This window comes from Falco biarmicus, chromosome Z (genome assembly GCF_023638135.1).
Source record: "Falco biarmicus isolate bFalBia1 chromosome Z, bFalBia1.pri, whole genome shotgun sequence".
NCBI classification, from domain to species: domain Eukaryota; kingdom Metazoa; phylum Chordata; class Aves; order Falconiformes; family Falconidae; genus Falco; species Falco biarmicus.
The window spans coordinates 74,485,634-74,505,468 of record NC_079311.1 but is presented as its reverse complement, the minus strand read 5'-3'; the positions used below and the strand labels follow the sequence as shown (position 1 = coordinate 74,505,468).

The 19,835-nt window shown below is 60.2% G+C and overlaps 1 protein-coding gene across 1 annotated transcript; it reads right to left on the bottom strand.

The window, feature by feature from the left end:
• Positions 1 to 8,888: 8,888 nt before the first annotated feature.
• On the bottom strand, positions 8,889 to 17,884 carry TMEM8B (transmembrane protein 8B). Its single transcript, XM_056325811.1, has 13 exons — positions 17,750 to 17,884; positions 14,661 to 14,850; positions 13,970 to 14,177; positions 13,682 to 13,815; positions 13,288 to 13,547; positions 12,663 to 13,018; positions 12,249 to 12,345; positions 11,916 to 12,039; positions 10,411 to 10,553; positions 10,042 to 10,220; positions 9,806 to 9,952; positions 9,615 to 9,731; positions 8,889 to 9,390 (listed from the first exon to the last, which is right to left on the bottom strand). The coding sequence occupies exons 1-13, from the start codon at positions 17,853 to 17,855 to the stop codon at positions 9,055 to 9,057; spliced, it is 2,397 nt and encodes a 798-aa protein (XP_056181786.1). The 5' UTR covers positions 17,856 to 17,884; the 3' UTR covers positions 8,889 to 9,054.
• Between the last annotated feature and the right edge of the window lie 1,951 nt (positions 17,885 to 19,835).

Genomic DNA, 19,835 nt, shown 5'->3' with positions numbered 1-19,835 from the left:
GCTGTGGCGGAGCACGGGCGGCGCAGCCAATCATGCAGCGGGGAAGGGCGGGGCGAGGGCGTGCGGGCTCCCCCGCGACGTCACGGGAGGGGGATCCCCCAGCGGGGCGGGGCAGCCCCCGGGGCTCCTGCTGGGGGGCTGGTACCCAGCCTGGTCCCGCCTGGTCCCGGGCGGGGGCATCGCCACCCACCTGGGGCAGCCGGGCAGGGGGTGTCCTGCGGTACCCTCTGCTCCCAGCACCCCTTACAGCGCAGCGTGGGGTGCCCCTTGCCCCGGCACCCACAGCCTGGGCACGGGGCGCGGTTAGAGGGGCAGTGGAGCAGGGCTGGACCCCAGCCCCATTCCAGCGAGCCCCCAGCCCTGGGAGGCAGGCACCGGGCGGTTTCAGCAAGGGGAACCCGGGCTGGCACAGAGGGGCTGCAGGTGGGGAAGGCTCTGAGACTGGCAGACTATCGCTGGTTCCTGGGGGTGTCCATTTGAGACAAGCCCTGTTCCTGCTGAGCTCCATCCTGCTCCAGACACAGGCAATGGCCTCGTGCTTGCAGGGCACAGCTGGGAGAAGACGGAGAAAGCCTGGGGAGAGGAAGTGTCCTTTTGGGGCATGCAAGGCCTTCTCCAGGCTGGAAACAGAGGTGAAATTAGCAGCAGATCTCAGCAGGGTTTCAAAGCCACTCTCTGGTGGCCCAGGGTCTGTGAGGGTCCTGCTCTGGGCAGCCAGGACATACAGCTCCTTCCTGCTCCATCCCAGACAACAGCTGGCAACAAGGAAGCTGCAGCACACCAAGCAGCCCTCTAGACCCCAACAGCCATGTGACCCCCCCCAAGGCAGCTACGGCAGATCCCTGGGGTAGTGGAGGCCTGGGGGACAATTTATCCCTGGGTTTATCCCACTCTGGAACAAGTCAAAGCTGCACCACTCTCCTGATTGTCTCCATCCTGCCCGGTCTGCCCCAGCCCAGAGTCTGTATATAGTCTAGAGGAACTGAAATAATAAAATGTTTCTACCTCCCAGTGGAGCAGGCAGCAACCCCTTTGTCCCGTATGCCACTCCCAGCCACCGCTGGCATGCCGTGCCCTGGAGGCAATGCTGTGTGCCTGCTGGAGCCTGGCCCCAGCCCACAAATCAGAAGCATAGATACAGTGACCCAAATAACTGCCCTGAGAGCAGCTTTGGGTTGTGCCCTGTGGTTACCTGTTCGTAGCACTCAGCCCTGAGGGTTCTCCACTACACCAGCTCCTCCTCTTCCCTTTCCTGAACCAAAGGGTGCCCCAAGTCCTGGGATGACTTGGTGAGGTCACACACAGACCTCCTGGCCATGGCTTACCCATGGCCACCCTGCTAAAGCCCCTGGCCACAGCAAAAGCACTGGGTGATGGCATTAGGAACAGTCCCCTGGCTCTCAAGCCTTGCAGAATCCTGCTCATCAGCTCCAAATGCTGATGGAGAAGTTTACCATGGGGTAAATCACGGTGCAGCATGACTACGGCAGGCACCCTGTGCACACACTGCTCCTACCTGCTCACACTTCTCTCTGCACAAATGGTCAGCATTAACACCTCCCAGGCTGCTGAATGCCTGACCTGCTGCCAAAGATAGGTCTGCAGCCTCTGCCAGTGGGGTGTCCAGAGGGTTGGACCTCTCCGGGCATGAAGTCACCCCTGTCGGCCCTCAGGCACTTCCCTATTGTACTTTCTTTTAGAACCATGATGTTTTTCAACGAAAATGGCACCACTTTCACCAGCAACTCTTATCTATTCATAGGTGGGTCAGAAGGCAATGACGGAGTATTTGGGTGTGTGGTCATGCCCTGAAGGTCTCATGCAGCAAAGCAGCATCCAGCATCTCCCCTGCCACGCAACCACTGCTAGGGTATGGCGCAGGATGGATTAGGCAGAAGCGTTAACTCCAAAATCCAGAACTGAGTGAAGCGGCAGAGGGTGTCTAAGGACAAGGAGAGGAAGCTTCTTTGAAGTGTATCAGGATGTTTATCTCGATGTCAAAAGCCCTAGTTCACTTTTTTAATGAAGCGGCTCCCTGCTTTGAAGTGGATCCTCCTTGCACTGTGCCTAGCTGTGGCTCAGGGAGATCCTGCACAGACTTCACTCTCATCAGACCTTGATTTTTCTCATGTGATTTGCGTGAAAAACAGTCTGTGTTGCAGCAGACAGGGTTAGACAGAAGTGAAGACTCAGGGATGAGAGCAGGCAAGCTGCTTGCAGACCCAGCAGGCAGAGGATGGGGTCAAGTGGGTTTTTGAAGGCAGCCCGGAACCACAGCACACTCAGGGTCTGAGAATGAATTTCAGTTGAAGGCAGGGTGCAGGGAGACGCTCAGTGCCTGGGAGCACTTGGCACCTCTCTGCAGCAGGGACTGCACCCTGATCCTCAAGGTGTACTAATGTTTATGGGGTCCCTCATGAGGAGCTGGGTGTTGCTCCACGTCTGCCCCCCCAAACAGGGAAGAAGCCTCCAGCTCAGATTATCCATCTTCCCTGCAGGAGACGTCTTCATTAGTTGATTAGAACAACAACCCTCATGAGCTTGTCTGGGATTTATAGCTATGCTGGCAGGAGATTTGCTGACTGCAGGCCAGCCCTGGGGCAAAGCTCTTTGGGAGGATGTGGAGCCCGGAGCCCACTGGGACTTACCTCCCCTCCTGCTGAGCCAGGAGCCTCTGGATTGCACTTGTTCCAAGTCTATTTAATTTTAGCCAAAATACTCCTCCTCAAAATGCGCAGCCCGTGGGTTTAGCCCTGGAGGTAGTGAAGCGTCTTTATATAAAGTAAGAAGCAACTGTAATATTCCCCTTGGTGTAGGCACCACTCACACTTCAACAGGGAAATTCAATGTGATTTCTTTAATATAGCTTCTGCTGAGAGCACCGTTCATACATAACAACATAATACTTAGCACTTGGTTCTCTCAAGGGAAATTTTAGTGGTGGTACTTGAGTGGGGGGAAATGGATTTTATGAGAAAACTTTAATCTGCAAGGCATAAAGGGAACAGTGGCTTTGCATCCCATGGAAAATGTTCTCAGCCTCTGCTAACATGGTTTTATCTTCCTCTGCAGGCTTGCTTCTTAAGATAAATTTATCCAGGATTGTATTGCTGTAACAGTTTGATTTCTGTTGGTGTGGGGCTGATTTCTCATGAGAGTAACTGCCTTAATTTCCTACAAGTTGACAGTGAGCACAGCTGCACTTCACACTTGTAGACTTTGCTCTTGTGTAGTCACAGCCTGCAGGAGACCCTTCCCTTACTCACCGTCTGTGATGCAACAAGGCTGCTTTTTCAGCAGCATCCCTCTCTGTTGATATATGGGCCCTGGATGTCTGCTCTGGGGCTAGAAACACTTGACTTTCTTGTCCTAATACAAAAGCCTTGCAGGACACACAAGTCCTACCCCAAGATTCATCCGAAGGAGGTAGGTCCGGGTTGCAGCACTCTGGGGCACCCCTGGACATCTCCAAAGTCTCATTGCTACAGCTACACCTTGAAGTTCGCATTGCAAAATTATTTGCAGTTTTATACCGTTGCCAAGATCTTCCTCAAAGCCTTTTTGGGGGGTCTTTTTTTCCCCGTTTTTTCAGGTAACTTCATCCCCTTTCACAGGCTTCCCATTTTGACACAGCTCCCCTCCTTAAAGGGATAACCTTTCTCACTCGTTTACCCACTCTGCTCCTCAGCCACACTGGCCCTGCAAATCTCGTTGAAGGACCTGTTCATTTACTTAAGTCTCCAGCATGCTGCTCTGAGCAATTCTCATGCTGTCTGCCGGCGCTCTGCCCTCCTGGCTGCTCTGTTAATTTCTTTCAGCAAGCTTCCTGATTCCTATGCAGTTCCCTTGATGAAGTTAAGGACGACGCAAGTGGCTTTTCTGCTTGGCAGAGCAGCTCTTCATCTGCCCTTTATTAAATTGCAAGGGATAAAGCTCTGAGCCCAGCCCCACACCCCCCACACCCCCCACCAGGTTCCCCCAACAGCCTCTCCAAGAAACTTAATTAGCAGTGACTGAAAATCACAATGCATCACCGCCACATTTGCCTGGGCTCCCATGTCACATTGTCCCCCTTCCCTGTCTACAGCTCCTCTCCAGCCATGCGACTGTGGCAACTGCTGTTTGTCCTTTGGCAGAGTCCCCATGAGATGCTCCAGTCCCCGTGGGTACACCTAAGCCATTTGTTCCTTCCTTCCATGGCCCCTGCACCCATACCCTCATGCAAAACCTGGCATGCCCTCCTATGCTGCTGCTTTCTCACCCCCCCAGGTGTCATGGCAGAGGGTGCTGCTGCCGTAATGCTGGTTTCCAATGCCCCAGGTCCAACTCTGAGCACCTTGCCCCTGCTCTGGGCTGGCTATATCATGCTCAGCTCTATCCCATACGTTGTGGTGCTGCCCTGGGGCAGGGACCTGGAGAGATGCCCCACGGCAGGAGCAATGCAGCATCATGCACTGGAGCTGGGCTTGCTTCCACCTGTAGTTGTATCTCCCATTTGTGGGTGCCTGGCTCCCAGCTGGCCCTCACCCCACATGCTGCAGGCTGGGGCTGAAGCTTTGAGGGGTCCCTGACATGCCATGGAGGCTGGGCATGGCAGTGAGGAAGGTGAGACACAGCGCTAGGGGATGGGGAAGAAAGAGGGGTTAGCAAGCAGGCTCTCTGTGGGTTGCTCCAGGGGAAATGGGGTCCCTTTGCATGCCCAGAGCTGCTCCCCTTGGGCTGGCCATGGTGCGGCCACTGTCTGCTGGACTGAGTGATGGCCAGGGACAAAGCACAGCAGGTGGCTCCAGTGTCTGTGATCTGCATGGTGGTGCCAACCTTGGGTGATGGATGGGTCTGCACAGGGAGGGCAGTCGAAGCTTGCTACTCTGAAGAGAAAATCGTCGAGTGGCTGCAGGGTGCACCGGGCAAATTGCTAAGAAGAGAGCAGTCGGACCATTCTCCCAGACTTTCATCATCCCCAGAGCAGCATTGTGACAGGCATGCCTGGCCAGGGAGCAAGCTCTGGTGGCATGGACAGTGGAATTCACGTTGACTGTGGTGGAAAGGCTTCATCTTGCTCCGGTCTGGCAGCACAGTGAGCAGGAGGGGCGAGGACCTCCCAGGGCAGCAGTGGAGGTTCTGCTGCCTCTGGCCGTGGGGTTTCATGAAGATGCAGGGAGTAAATGCTGAGGTGGAGACAGAGCAGGGTTGCACATCCCTCCCTACACACCTGTTCCTGCACCCTGTGGAGATAATGCCATGTTTGGGGAAAACCAACCCCAAGGAGACCAAGCTGGTGGCACCAGCAGCCACCCTGCCACTTGCACCTCACAGCTCCTGGGGCTAGCAAGGGGCATGGCACCCCCCTGCACCTGGAGAGACCCTAAAACCTGGGACCTCTCACCAGCCCCCACACGCTGCTGCCTGCTCGGGCATGCTCAGGCAGGGAGAGGAGGAGGGATGATGGGTCCTGCCTGCACGCAAGCAGCCCGCTGCAGGGCTCAGTAATTCAGGCCTGACACATTAAAGTTGCATGGCGTGCAATTGCTGTCTGCAATGACAGACTGCGTCAGGTCTGCTGTCTGGTGAGTCTGGCCCAGCAGGCATGGGCAGACAGTGGCGGGAGGGCCCAGCAGCCCTGTGGGAAGGGCAGTCTGTGGGCAATAGGCAGAGCATCCCTGCTGTGGGAGTTAGGGGCAGGAGGAGGTTATGGGAGGAAGCATGGTCCCGGCCTTTGGGATACACATTTCCAAGGAGTGTGTGTCAGAGCAGGGAATGCTACTGTGATGGCACTGACAGCCAGCAGGCAGGACAGGGCTGCAATGCAGGAATCTGAGCAGAGGTGATGCTGTCCCCAGGGCCACCCCCTTTTCCTGCATCACCTGTGTCCCCCGCAGCCTCCCTGGCAGGATAAAGGCCACAAAGGTTTGTGCTAGCCCAGGCACCAGGCCAAAGCCCTTCCTAGCTGTGTCTGTCCCCACATCCTGGCAGCCACTTGCCTTGGTGGAGCTCGAACCCCTCCATCCCTCTCCAGCACTGAGGAAGCAAAGCTCTTCACCAGCTGTTCAGGGAGTCGGTTGCCATGGGGATGTCAGATGTACCTGGTTGTTATAGGGACACTGTTGCCATGGTTATGTGGTTACTGTGCCTGGCAGAGGCAAGGATGGAGCATCAGGAAGGCTGTTTACACTGGGGGTGGTGACAGCAGTCACAGAGACCCCAACTCTCTGAGCAGGGGTGGAAAGGCAGGGTCCAGCCTTCACACCAAGCACATCCTAATGGAGTGAAGGCTGAACACCATGGAGAGCGTACTGGTAAAGCTCATCTAATCCAGTAGGGACTGACAGGCCAGTGGTCCCAGCCCTGCAGTGGCGGGGAGGCTGAGGGGATGCGGAGACTCCCATGGAGTGTCCCAGCAAGCTCCCAGCCAGGCTTGGTGGGAAAGACAGTGCCGCACACCCTGTACTGGATGTCCCAGGGAAAGAGTGTCTTCACCATGTTTCATGCCAGGAGCACTGTGCAAAAACCTTTCAGTCCTGTAAGACTGTATGTCCTGTACTTGCACGGCACCACAATGCTCCCTGAGCTGTGCCAGCCTCCTGGGCAGGGGGATATGTTCCTGCCCCACTGGGGCTGGGGGATGAAGTGGGGAGGAGTTTACCACCTCTCAGTGGGCAGCCTATGATCCCCGGGGGATGAGCTGGGCTGGCAGAGTATCAGGATCCCCTCCAGCACTGCTTGGCTAAGCTCCCTCCCTGACAGTACGGTCAGCCACTTGGCCTGTCCTTGAGATGAAAAATGCCATCGCAGGTTTAATTAAAACGAGAGGGAGTGCTGAGCTGTCCCAGAAGCCTGGAGAAGCGCAGTCCAGCAGAGCCAGTGCATGGCTCCTCCAGGCTTCCCTGGGTAGCTCTGCTGGCTAAAACCCCTGCCTGCCACTGCCAGGACCACTCAGGGGTCCAGACCTGCACCTCCCACCCCCACAGTGTCTGCTGTGGGACAGGCCAGGGGCTGTGCAGCTGCTTGCAAGGGGAATGTGCATGCTACCACACGCTCATCAGGCTTGGCAAGCAGCAGGTTTTCACTTCAGCCCTACAGCAGTGAGGCAGGGGATGAGGGAGCCCTAAGGACACTGCATGGATATCTCCATGACATTGGGGTGCATTTGTGCAGGACCACCCACCAGGCTTGTGCACCTGCTGGCGTGGTGTGCTCAGTGTGCACCATACTCCAGTGTGTTGCTGATGTGAAAGCTAAAGCTGAGCTCCTCATTCTCTGGGGGCTGCTACTGCCAGGGGGATGTGATTGGACTTGGTGAAGTGAGTAATGTTTTAAATTAAAAAATTAATCCTTAATCAGCCGCCTGGCTGGACCAGACAAGGCATTTTGTGTGACAGAGAAAAGGCTGGAGAGTGAGCTCTCAGGGGAAGTAGGGCAGCCGGTACAGATCCCCCGGCCCCTTTGCACAGTAACCAGGGCTCCTGCCCAGCCACCCTGGGCTGCCCAACACACCTCCACCCCAGGCTGGCTCCCCACAGCCATCACCCCTGGCAAGGCCTGAGGTGCAAGCAGGAAAGCCCTGAATCCACAAATGCCACCGTGGCCCCCATCAGCTCACCCTTCCTTCTGCTCTGCCCACCTCATCCCTGCTATCCTCTCCAGCAGCCCCCGCAGCACCCCCACCCATGCCCACCCACTCAGGCCAGCTGGGGCTCAGCTCCCAGGCAGCAGTTTTAATTAGATTGCAATCCTATTACATAGCTGCCTGCCCACCCGCAGTTGCTAATCCTGTTAGGCATCCAGTAAATCTCCCTGTAGCTGGGCTCTGTCCCCAGGGTACAAGGAGGGGGCTGCTGGCAGGAGGGTTCTGCAGAGCCAGGATGTGACCACTGGGGTGCAGAGCTTTTCCTGGGGACTCACCCCTGACAACCCCTGCAACGCTGGGAAGAGCCCAGGGGGTTGGAGCAGTCCCCAGAGAGGGTTTGCCCTCTCCTCTGGTCCATCCTGCCCCCTGTGAGATGCAGAAGCAGGGTAGAAATGCCCTGTCCATGAGCCACAAACACAAAGCCCAGATGTTTGCCACCTTACCACAGTCATGACTGGGTCCAGTGGGTGCTGAGCCCATGGGTCTGACCACAGGGCAGGATGAGGAACAGGGGCTGAGAAAGGGTTGTCCTAACCCTTTCTCCCAGGTACCAGATGGGGTGGGTACAGTCCCCAGTGTATATCCCCAGATGCAATGGCCCCTCCCACTGATGCCCTGTCCTGCAGACAGGACAGTTGGTCATGGTTGGTGGCAATAACAGGGACACAGCATCACTGCTCCTGGGTGATGCACCCACATGTGAAGCACTGAGGGAGGTTGCTCTGGGCAGCAGGTGACACCACAGGGCTGTGTGCTTCTGTGGATGTGGCCCTTGCAGGCAGTGCACTCTCAGACCGATGCATCACCACGGCAGGCAGCATCACCACCAATCCCCAGTGGCAACTACCCCCAGGGTTATGGGCTCCCCACAGTCCTGCCAGCTTGGGGTGGACCCTGGCTGCCCTGGCGCAGCATAGCTACCCATGGGTCAGGTAATACAGCTGTCCTGTGGAGCACAATGCCATTACAAAGTTATTCCAGCTCCACAGCCTGCCCTGCAGCGAGCCAAAAGACTGCAGTCCCTGGCCCCCCACCTCTTGCTTGATGCCGGACCTGGGTCAGCCCCAGAGCAGCCCACTGCAGAGTGGCATCTCTTGCTATGGACCCCTGAGCAAGAGCGAGAGACCATTGCCATTCACCCCTTTAGACTGGCTATGTCCCCCAGGCACCTGCACGGCCCAGCAAAGAAAGGAGCACGGCCCCAGCTCAGCCTTGAGCCCCCCCAGCTCTGCACCATACCGAGTCACAGCAACTCCCGGAGACAAGTTCAGCCAGGCTGTAATTGCAAGAACAAGGTGGCACGCGTGGCTGTGAGCCCACCCAGAGGAGTCCTGGCGCTCCTGGCGATGGGTGGCTGGCAGAGAGAGCAGATACCAGGCCCCACGGGGTTGCTGTCCGTGCCAGAGGAGTCCGGGCTGCCGTTGGCATCAGCTGGTACAAATGCTGTTGATGGAGGCCACAGCTGGGTCAACAAGCCCCAGCTCCTCCTGTTCATTGACGCAGAGCTGGTACCCGCAGCCCTTGCGCCGGGGCAGCGGCCCCATGCGCCTGCTGGACTTGGCGCGGGGTGGCAGCAGGAAGCCGACGCTGCCAGCGATGAGCAGGTGCCAGATGCTGTGGATGTAGAAGTAGTTCTCCTCCGTCTCCACGAAGGCGTAGAGCAGCACGGCAGCCGCAGCAATCAGTGCTCCCGGGCACAGGTAGAAAGCCCAGCGCTTCCAGGTTGGTGGGTAGCAGTGGCGGCGCCGGATGGTGCGAGCCGTCTGCAGTAGGTAAAAGGAGGGCTGGAAGAGGCAGCCCCAGCAGGGACAGGCACAGCCCCTGTGCCACAATGCCGCATCTCCAGGAGCCAGAGAGGGGCATTCATGGGGAAAGGTGAGGGTAGCAGAGGGGAGATGTTGGTGGGACAGTGGTGCTAGACAGCTGGGCAGGATGCTGAGTGCAGCCAGGATGGGGACCTAAGAGAACAGGGACAATATCTCCTTACCCAAGCGATGGCCATGATCCCTAAGGCGAATAGGCTGGGCCCCAGCAGGTTCCAGAGCCCATGGCGGTCCATCTGCAGAGCCATGGAGAGCAGCATTGCCCCCAGCAGGTACAGCACCTGTGGGGCAGCAGGGCACTCATCAGGATAGGTCCTCTCTGTGCCCCCCCCTCGTGCCATGTTCCCACACTTGCCTGCTTGACCATGGGCTGGAGCCGGGCCATGGCGATGACGGTGACCCAAACAGACATGAGGGAGCCCAGGAAGTCACAGAACTGCAGCACATCATACTCCATGATGCAGAACACCACGATGCCCGGCTGGTCACAAGCATGGTAAAACTGGGGTAACAGGGAAAGGGTGTGAGACCAGCCCTGCACAGCCCTGGCCCCTCGCCTCCCCCTGACAGCCACCCCCACGCCATGCTCACAGTGGAGAAGAACATGGTGAAGATGTAGACAGCAGCTTCCAGGAGGTAGTGGCTGCGGACAGCAATGGCCACGGGAGGCACGAACATGACATTGCTGAGGCACAGCAGCAGTGTGGAGAGGAGCTGGAAGCCATAGGAGAAAGCTTCGGCATTGTCCGTGCAGCCCCAGCCATTCCAGCCTGTGGTCAGGGAGAGCCACCATCACCCCCGCAGCACTCACAGGGGCTGCGGAGGGAGCAGGGAAGCCCCTTTCCAGTGCCCTATGGAGACTTATAGCGGGGGGACTGATAGGGTGCGCAATCCCCAGGGAGGACGCCAGTGGGGCTCCTGGGTGCAGAGGACACCATGGGTGCCTGGGGCAGCTCTCACCAGCTTTGCACTCGCAGGCGGCATACAGGTAGTTGTTGGTGCGCAGCAGCTTGCACTGGCCATAGATGCCACAGTCATTGATGCAGGGTGAGAGATAGGCACGCAGGTACACCTCGGCCGTCACATTGGTGCAGGGCTCGAACCTGTGGTACAGGAGAAGGGGATCAGCCCCTGCCTTGTGCCCCTTGAGCATCTCCTGCCTCCACCAGAGGCACCTGTCACACCCACACTTGGCAGGTGATGGAAGACTGGGTGAACGCAGAAATAGGCTGCTTCGGTGCTACATATGGCAGCTGAGAGCTAGTCCCCCAGGATCTTGTGTGCTGCAATTGTCTGGGCCAGGCTGGGCAGGCAGGAGGAATGTGGCTGCGCTTAGACCCTCTTTGCCTTTTGCAACTCAATCAGCTGGCTCTTATTTCGTTTGGATTTTGCTGTGCTAACACCATGCCCTGCAATGCCTTCATGTGACTGTGTCATGGAAGGACTGACTGCAACTGGCAACACAGTGTGAACTAGAAACGCAGTGAAGTCAGAGCAGGCACAGCATCCCGGCTGCCCTGCACCTCCAATGTACACAGCTCTGGGCACACCCAGCACCTCAGCAGCTCCAGCACGCAGGAGCACAGATGAGCCCATGCCCCAACAGCATGCACCTACTGCTGCCTGTGCAAACACAGGCACCCTGACGTGCGTGAACTTGCACACAGTGCTGTCTGCACACATGCACAGCGCACGTCTGCACATCTTCTGTCCCTATGTGTGCTGACACAGTCAAATCTGCACATGTGCACACAGAACACACACAACCCTGTCTGCTTGCACAAACGCAAACATGCACACAGAGCCATCTACATGTGTGCACCCAAACATGCATGCAGTGCTGTCTGCATACATTCACCAAACACCGAGTGCTGCCTACATGCATGCACTGAACATGCACACAGCACCATCTCCTCAGCACAGAGCCCCACATGCACTCACATCTACAGACACACACACACACACATACACCACAGTCCCTCTTCTCCACGGGGCTCTCAGGCAGACACACAGGCCAGGAGCAGAGCCACAGACACATGACCAGTCCCTAGAGAGGCTGAGCAGAGCAAGGGCACAGCAGCCTGACCAGAGAGCCAAGCCCTGTCCTCGCAGTGACAGCCCAGCTCCCTCCCAGGCATGGGTACAGATGGACACTGCTGCGGAGATGGGCAGGCACCAACAGATGCATGGCGTTCACAAGCTGACAGGCACTTCCTAAACACAAGACAGAGGGAAAAGCCGCAGGGACCCACAGATGGTCAGGCAGGCACAGGATAGAACCATCCATGCCCACGCAGGCACTCACGCGGTGAGACACAGCTCGTGAAGCCACGTGCACACACGTGAGCACTGACATGCAGCTCAGGGGCCAGGCACACCCACGGACCCACAGTGCACATGGATGCAGGCCATGGTGGGGACATCCCTTCTGGGCACGCAGGGAGGGGCCAGACAGAGTCTCTTACCCGTGCTCTGTGGCACAGAGCGAGCGCAGGCTCAGGTACCAGCTGCCCGTCTGGGGGTAGGGGATCCGCAGGCGGCTGAGGCTGGCTGTGGCGTTGACGGAGAGCAGGAAGCCTGCCAGGGACTCTGCGGGCCGGGACAAGTCCAGGTGAGCAGCGGAGGAGGCCACTGCTTCCCCTGGGCAGAGCTGGGACAGGGACAGAGCACCCCATGCCAGGTTCCAGGGCCAGATGCCCCCATGGTCTCTGCCATCTCCTACCCAGCCTCTTGCCAGACACATGCAGGGGTGTGACTCCCACAGCCATGGCAAGCTGGACATGCACAGCCCAGCCTACCTGTCTCACAGGTGACCGAGGAGTTGTCACCAGACGTCAGCGGGACTTCATGGTTCAGACACCCAAACACCGTCACGTTCTCACCACACAGAGAGCTCTGACAGCAGAGGAGGAGATGGCCCTAAGCTAAGGATGTCCCCTGCTCTGACAGCACCCAGATTACATCACAATACCTAGCAGTGCCCTAACCCACTGCCCATCACCCAAGAACAACCCCAAATCCAGGCCATCATCCTGCCCTTGGAGCACCCTAATCTGTGCTCCATTACCCTTGAGCTTCCAAACTATGGCCCATGACCCAAGAGTCCCCCAAATCCTGTCCCTTCCCCTGTTGCAGCTTTGACATGACCCATCTCCCAGCCCATTCCCCCTGGGCTGCCCTGCCCCATCCAGGATGCAATGTCGCCATCTCACCACGTTGAGCCGCAGCTCCAGGTTGAGCACTCCACCACTGTCCAGCACTGGTAGCAGGTTGATGACGAAGACAGCAGGGCGGTCGGGTGGTACTGACACATTGGGCCCAAAGAAGATGTAGAAGTGGACGGAGAAGGTGTCCAGCTCATTGCGCAGCGTGGGGCGGACCGGCCAGCACCGTTCACCAGCAGGCGAGGTGATGGGGATGGGGACCGGGTGCTTTGTGCTGTTGGGGCTGGTCGGTGGAGGGCTGTCCCCCAGCGCCAGCCCACCCGCAGAGCCAAAGGAGTGGGGCATGTTCATGGAGGCACTGGAGGGCAGGAAGGGTGGCCGGGCCAGGCTGGGTCGGGAGCAGTCTGGGGGACAGAGCCATCAGCAAGGGCACACACAGATTTCTCAGCCCCCTCTTAGTTCCCGCATCCCTTTCTTGCTCACTGCTTACCTCCATCTGCAACCCATGCCCAACACCTCCCAGTGTCCCCATCCCAGCAGAGCTGGGTAGAACCCTGTGCCCAGCTGAGGCCAGATCCTGGGGGCATCCTTTATCACCCAGCAGTCACCCAAGCAGAGGCAAGACCATGGCCCCCTCGCCCCTGCCCCCCCATACCTCCCTGTGCACCCTCACCTGTGAGCTGCACGTTGACCTGAAAGGAGACAGTGCCTGGCACCCCAGGGTGTTTCTCCACCAGCACATAGTACCAGTGCTGCCAGAAGGGCAGGTCCAGTGTCAGCTGGCAGGGAGCATGTTCCCGGCAGTCCAGAGCCGTGGAGTTGTGCAGGGGGGGAGCCTTGGCCCTCACACGCAGCCAGAGCGGGCAGCCCTCAACCCCGCGGCATCGCAGCACCTCCACCAGCACCCGCGATGTGTAGCTGGGCACAAACACCCTGCAGGACAGCGGTGTCATGTCCTGCCTCTCAGCATGGACCAACGAGGCTGGGGAGGCAAGCCAGAGGGATGGAGCACCCTCAGCTCCTCACCCTGGGGATGCCTCCTCCTTAGAAGACCCTCTCACACTCACTTGTAAAGGTAGGAGCGGTTGTGGGGGGCCATGCTCTGCTCAGTGATGAAGCCAGGGTACAGCACAGCAATGTTCACCAGGCGCTGCACAATAAGCTGTGGCTGGAAGAGATACTGGCACTCCTCATAGAGCCCCTGCACCAGCAGAACAGTCAGCTCAGGGCAGGGGGCACAGGGCACTATCCCCACTTGGAACACCAGCCCCAGGCACTGCCAGCCCAGAACAGTCACACCCCAGGAGAGCAGTGCAGTGAGCCCTGCCACCCCACAGTCCCCACAAGCCCTTCACCTTGACGGAGATCTTGCCTTCATCTTTGGGTAGGTGGGCAGCCAGGAACCAGTCCCCAGGCAGTGGGCTGGTGACATTGAACACTCCTGTGGTGCGGTTGGGCAGGGTCCAGGTGAGGGTCAGTGCGAAGGAGCCAGGGACAGCTGTGTCCCTGGGGAAGTGCGTGTGCAACGGGTTAATGACGGAGGGAGCCCCTGAGCGGAAATACCTGCAGGCAACACAGCAATTAACAGGATGCAGGCTAGGTATCATAGCAGGGCCAGCATGCCCTACACATGGGATTCTGTCCTCCATGCTATTAGGAAGCTCAAAGACTTTATGGGAAGCCATTTGTAAGCTGGGACCTTGCTGGAGACTGTGAGCCTCCCAGGGTGGGTGTTCAAGCAAAACCGTTCATGTATGAAAAGCACAAAAGATCAGAGCCTGCAATGGTCCTGGGGAAGATGAATCATGGGGAGCGAGCATGCATGTGTATGTGTGTGCATCTGTGTGCATCTGTGCACAAGTGCATACCTGCATATGCATGTGTGTGCTTGAGCGCTCCTCTGTATGTGTGCATGTGCATACGTGTACATACATGTGCACGTGCAAGCAAGAAGCAGACAGGAGCAGCCAGGCTCCAGGGCAAGTTCAGGCAGGGAGCAGCAGGGGCAGGCAAGAAGGAAACAGACAGGGCAGGCTGCTTACTTACACGGTGATGCTACGATCTGGGCATTGGTCCCCGAAAGTGCCACCCTGCTCCTTGAAGGTGATGAGGTTCCAGACAGCGATGACTGTGTCCTCAGGGATGTGGAAGTGGAAGAGCTCAATGCTGGCAAAGGAGCGGAAGGGGCTGAGCTTGCGTGGTGTGCGGGTGAAGTAGTCAGTCACAAAGAGTCCATCTGTAGAGGACACCCAAGGGGCTCTCAGCAGGGTGAAGGACTAGGTGGGTTGCAGCACCCCTCCCAGACCAGGCCGACCCATCCAGGCTCTGAACATGTCCCAAAATCAGCAGCCTGGAGGCAGGAAGGGCTGGTACTGTGCCATTTCAGTGAGTCCCTAGGGCTGATGTCAGCTGTGCTCAGCTGTGCCTCCCAGCCCTGGCACAGTCTGCATCATGCCTGGTTCAGCATTGCCTCAAGCCCAGTTCCCCAAGCTGTGGGCACTCACCCTCTGGAGCCAGCTCACCTCTTTCAACTCATCATCCTCTTCAGTGAGGACCTGCTCCCTGCATTTACCTCTAATAAAGGGCCATTCCTTATGGCTCCAGCCCTGCCCCAACAGGTCAGCTCCCACAGGGACATAGATGTCCCCTTCTCTGCCTGCCAAGGAGGCTCAGCACAGAGCCCATCATAAACCACAGAGTCCCACCCTAGAGCCAGGAGAAGCAGCAAGCAGTGCACTGCCTGGACAGCCTCCCAGCTCTCCCATGGTTTGCGGAGGAGGAATGGTGCACATATGTGTGCACATATGCACACGTGGGTGCTGTCTGCATGCACAACAAAGTGGAGGTGTGCACACCCACATGGATGGGTGTGCATGCTGTGCACACCCCCATGTCTGCAAGATACCCCCTTCAAGTCCGCAGCACACACTGGGGCCACTTCCCCTTGCCCAACTGTCTGACAGTTTGATTTCCAGGGATTTCTAGGAGCCGCAGTACCAGAGGGGCAGCCACTTCCTCAGCACAGTAGAGACAAAGGAGACCTGGTCTCCACACAGCGGCTTTAACTTCACCCTACCATTGCCACAATTCTACAGTGCCAGCCCGGCAGACCCATCCATTACTCCCCAGAGATGCACCAAGGATGAGATGCACCTCCTGACAAGCTGCCAGCAAGTGGGACACCAGCAGAGAATGGGCTGGGAGCAGGGCTGTGTCCAGGAGGACTCATCCACTGGCGAGTGGGATAGCTGAGAAGAAGGGCTGCTTTGCACAGCATGCACCTGGCTGGAAGTGCGTGCATGTGCTTGTGTGCACATGTGTTTGTGCTGCCTATGTGCAGCCCCAGCCAGCTGTACACTGACACGCTTCTGCTCCCTTGCCTGGAACAAAGGCAGCTCCCCCTCCCCTTCACTTCCAGGCGAAACAAGCCAGACATTAAATACCTGTCTCAATGCAAGAGCACCTGATCCCAATCTCCCCACCATGAACCACCAAGCCACTCTAGAGCTCCCCTCCCCAGCTGGGGATAGTGACCTAGCAGGAGACCCCAGAAAGGAGGGGATGTCGAATGCAGCTCTAGGAAGTGGCATGGCAGAAGCACTCAGAGCTTCCCAGTCCCAGCACGCTTCTCCCCATGCCCACTCGCCCAGGGCAAGGCAGGAGGAGCCGACTGCAGGCAGAGGGTCAGTCTGAAAGCCCTGTGTCGGTGTGGCCAGAGCACGGGAGAGCTGCTGGAGGACGGAACGAGATTTCCAACCCATGGAAGGTGGGTGGAGAAGGAGGAAAGCAAGTGCCCCTTTGCCTCAGGCCAGCGGCCGGCGCCGCAGGATCTTCCACCCCCGGACCACAGCCCCACGCCGCGGCCGGCCGTCAGCACCGCGGACAGCTCCCGCCGTCGCTCAGCACCGCGGACAGCTCCCGCCACAGCCCCACCGCTGCCCCACGGCGACCCTCGCGCCGCGGCCCGGCCCCGCGGGACAGGCAGCCCCCGGCCAGCTGCCCCGCTCCCTTAGGGGTGCCCCCTCCAAGTCCCTGGGTCCCCTTCCGCACCCCCGTCACCAAGCCCGCTCCCTGTGCCCCATGGCACACTCATCGCCTCTCACAGTCCCGCCGATGTCCCCCCCGTCGCATCCCGACGCCTCCTGCGCGCACATCCCCCTCTCCCCGCGGGCTGTCCATCCCCGCTGCCCCGCTGCACGCGCACAGCCCTCTGCCCTGCATCGGTAGCCCCCCAGGCCCGCGGCCCGTGCACATGCCACCGCCCCCCCCACCAGGGGGTTCCACTGCACTTGCACCGCCTGCGTCCCCCTGGCACCCACACCTCCGTGACCCACTGCACATTGATCTCCGTGGCCCACCGCACGGGTACCCCGCGCCCCACGGCGGGCTTATCGTCATGCCCCACCGCACGCACATCCTGGCGCCCCATTGCACAGGCATCTGGCACCCTCTGCACGTGCAGCCCCGTGCCCCGTTACGCAAACACCCCACGGCACACGCATCCTCTGTCCCGTCGCACCCACCTCGTGCCCTGTTGCAGGAGCACCTCCTGCCCCATTGCCCGCACACCCCGAACCCAGCCGGGCCTACCTCCGTGCCCTGTTGCACACGTGCCCCAAATCCCACTGCGTGTGCCCCCCGTCCCGCCTTGCACAGACTCACCTGTCCCACTGCACGTGTATCCTGCATCTCACAGCAAGCGGATGCTGCGCGCCGCTGCTTGCACCCCTGTGCCCCATCCTCACCCACCCCCGCCCCACTGCGTGCACGCCCCACATCCCATAGCTCATGTACCTCATACCTGTCGCAAGCTCGTCCCCCTGCCCCACAACGCGGCCACCCTTCCCCCCACCGCACACGCAGCCCCTCGCCCCACAGCGCGCAGACCTCCCACCCACTGCACACACCCGCCTCACGGCACGCGCACTCCGCGCCCCATGGCGTATGCACCCCATTCCCGGCTCCACGCGCCCCCGTGCTTGTGCATCCCCCCGCCCCACGGCACGCGCCCTCCACGCATGTGCGCACCCTGCGCCCCATCCCGTGGGCTCGTCCCTGTGCCCCGTCGCGCTTGTGCCCCACACGCGTCGCACGCCCCCCCCCCCGGCCCGCGCCCCCGGCCCCGCGGCACTCACCGGCGGGCGGCGGCGGGAGGAGGAGCGGCAGGAGCAGCAGCGGGAGGCCGAGGCGGGGGGCGAGCGGCCGCCGCTGCCCGCCGCCCCCGCCGCCCCGCCGGCCCATCCCGCCGCGCCGGCTGCCGTGGGGCGCGCGCCGCCAGCAGCCCCGCCGCGCACCGGCGCCCATGACGTCACCCGCCCCGCCCCCCGGGGCCGCCCCCGCGCGACCATTGGCCCCCACGCGTGTCACTCGCCGGCGGCAGCCCCCCGCCCCCCTGAGCGACTCGATTCCCCCGGGGTGGTCCCGCCGCTGCTCGGGGCACCGAGATGGGTGGGAACGGGGAGACGGGGCTGGGGACAGGGACACGGGGCTGGGGTCAGGAATATGGCCTAGGGGCAGAACCATGGGGCTGGCAACAGAGACACGGGCCGGGAATGGAGACACAGGGGTTGGAACAGGAACACAGGCTGGGGACAGGGTCATGGGGCTGAGGTCGGGGACATAGGCTGGGGACAGAGACAATGGCTGGGGACAGTGATACGGGGCTGGGGGGACAGGGACACAGGCTGGGGCCAGGGGCTTGGGGCTCGGGACAGGGATATGGCCGGGGGACAGAGATATGGGGCTGAAGGAGAGGAACATGGGGCTGGGGGCTGGCACTGGGGCTGGTCACAAGCATATAAGCTGGGGACAGGGACCTAAGGCTGAGGGCAAAGATGCAGTCTGGGGACAGGGATAAGGTTTGGGGCACAGGGGCATAAGCTGGGGTTAGGGACACGGGGCTGGGAGACAGGGGACATGAAGCTGGGATGCAGGTGGCCATGGGGCTAAGCTACAAGAGGGACACAGGACTTAGGTGAAATGGGCTGTGGGGATGTTGTGTAGGAGGACAAGGGGGCTACAATGCCAGGGGCAAACAGGGATCCTGTGGAGGGGGGATGTGAAATAGCAAGGGCTACTTATGAGGGCTGGGGGGCGCTACCTATCGGGGCTGTCTGATGGGGATCAGGTATTTTGCCAACAGCAGCCACCGTCTTGTTGTAATAAATTATTTATCTTACATAGAGGAGGTGTCTGTGACAGAGGGTCTGGGCACTGCCTGAGGGGATGAGGGCATCCCGACTGGAAATGATCTCACCATGCTTCCCCAAACTCCCCTGACATCATCCCCAAACTCCCCTGACATCACCATCCTCCCTGACCGCGGTGAAGGCGGGGGTGGGGGGTATCCGTGGCCACAGCTCTGCTCCTGGGAGCGCTCTGCCCTGTGCCAGCCCCGCTCCCACCCCATTCCCCCATAACGGAGCACCGTGGAGCTGCGGGGGGAGCAGCCGCCCCCCGGTGGTCCGGCCTGGCTGCCCAGCGGCCCCCCCCCGCCAAGCGCAGCCCCCCTCCAGGCATGACTGAGCGCCGCCTCCCGGCTCAGACCCCCCGGGGCACGGCTCCAGGCCGGTGGCCCCTGGCACAAGAGGGATGAACGAGGCCCGCGGTCCCTCCGGGAGCAGCCTGGACCCTCTCTCCTTGGGAAGGGGACGGGGGAGTCTGGTGTGTGCGTGTCCCTGTCCCAGATACTCCCCAAAGGCCCCCGGGTCCCGCCAGAGCTCCATGGGACAGACCCGTCCGCGGTGAGCAGCACCGGTGGGCGTGGGTACCCGTGGGGGTGCTGAGCCAGGCGGGTCCTCCATGGGGAGCCCGCCGCCGCCCTGGGCGAGGGGAGAGCACCGGAGCCGGGGCAGGAGCGGGGTTCCCGGAGCCAGGCAGCCGGCGGGTGGCAGGGGAAGGGCAGGGTGGGCTGCAGCAGCCCTACACCCCCCCATCCCTCCAGGAGGTGCCCTTTAGCCCCTCGTCCCCAGGGTGTTCGGTGTTGCAACGCAGCACCGGGGCCAGGCCGGCCACGAAGGACGCGGCGCGCCCGCGGCAGGACCCCCGGGGGCTCCCCGCTGCCGCCTGGGGGCTAGCAGGGGAGGACTGTGCCCGCCCCCGGCCCGTCTCCCGGTTTGTTCCGGTCCCGATGGGCTCTCCCAGTGCCGGCCTGGTCCGGCCGGGTTGCCCCCGCTTCCCCCCGCTCGGTGCCGGTCCCGGTCCCCGCGCCTTGTGCCAGTA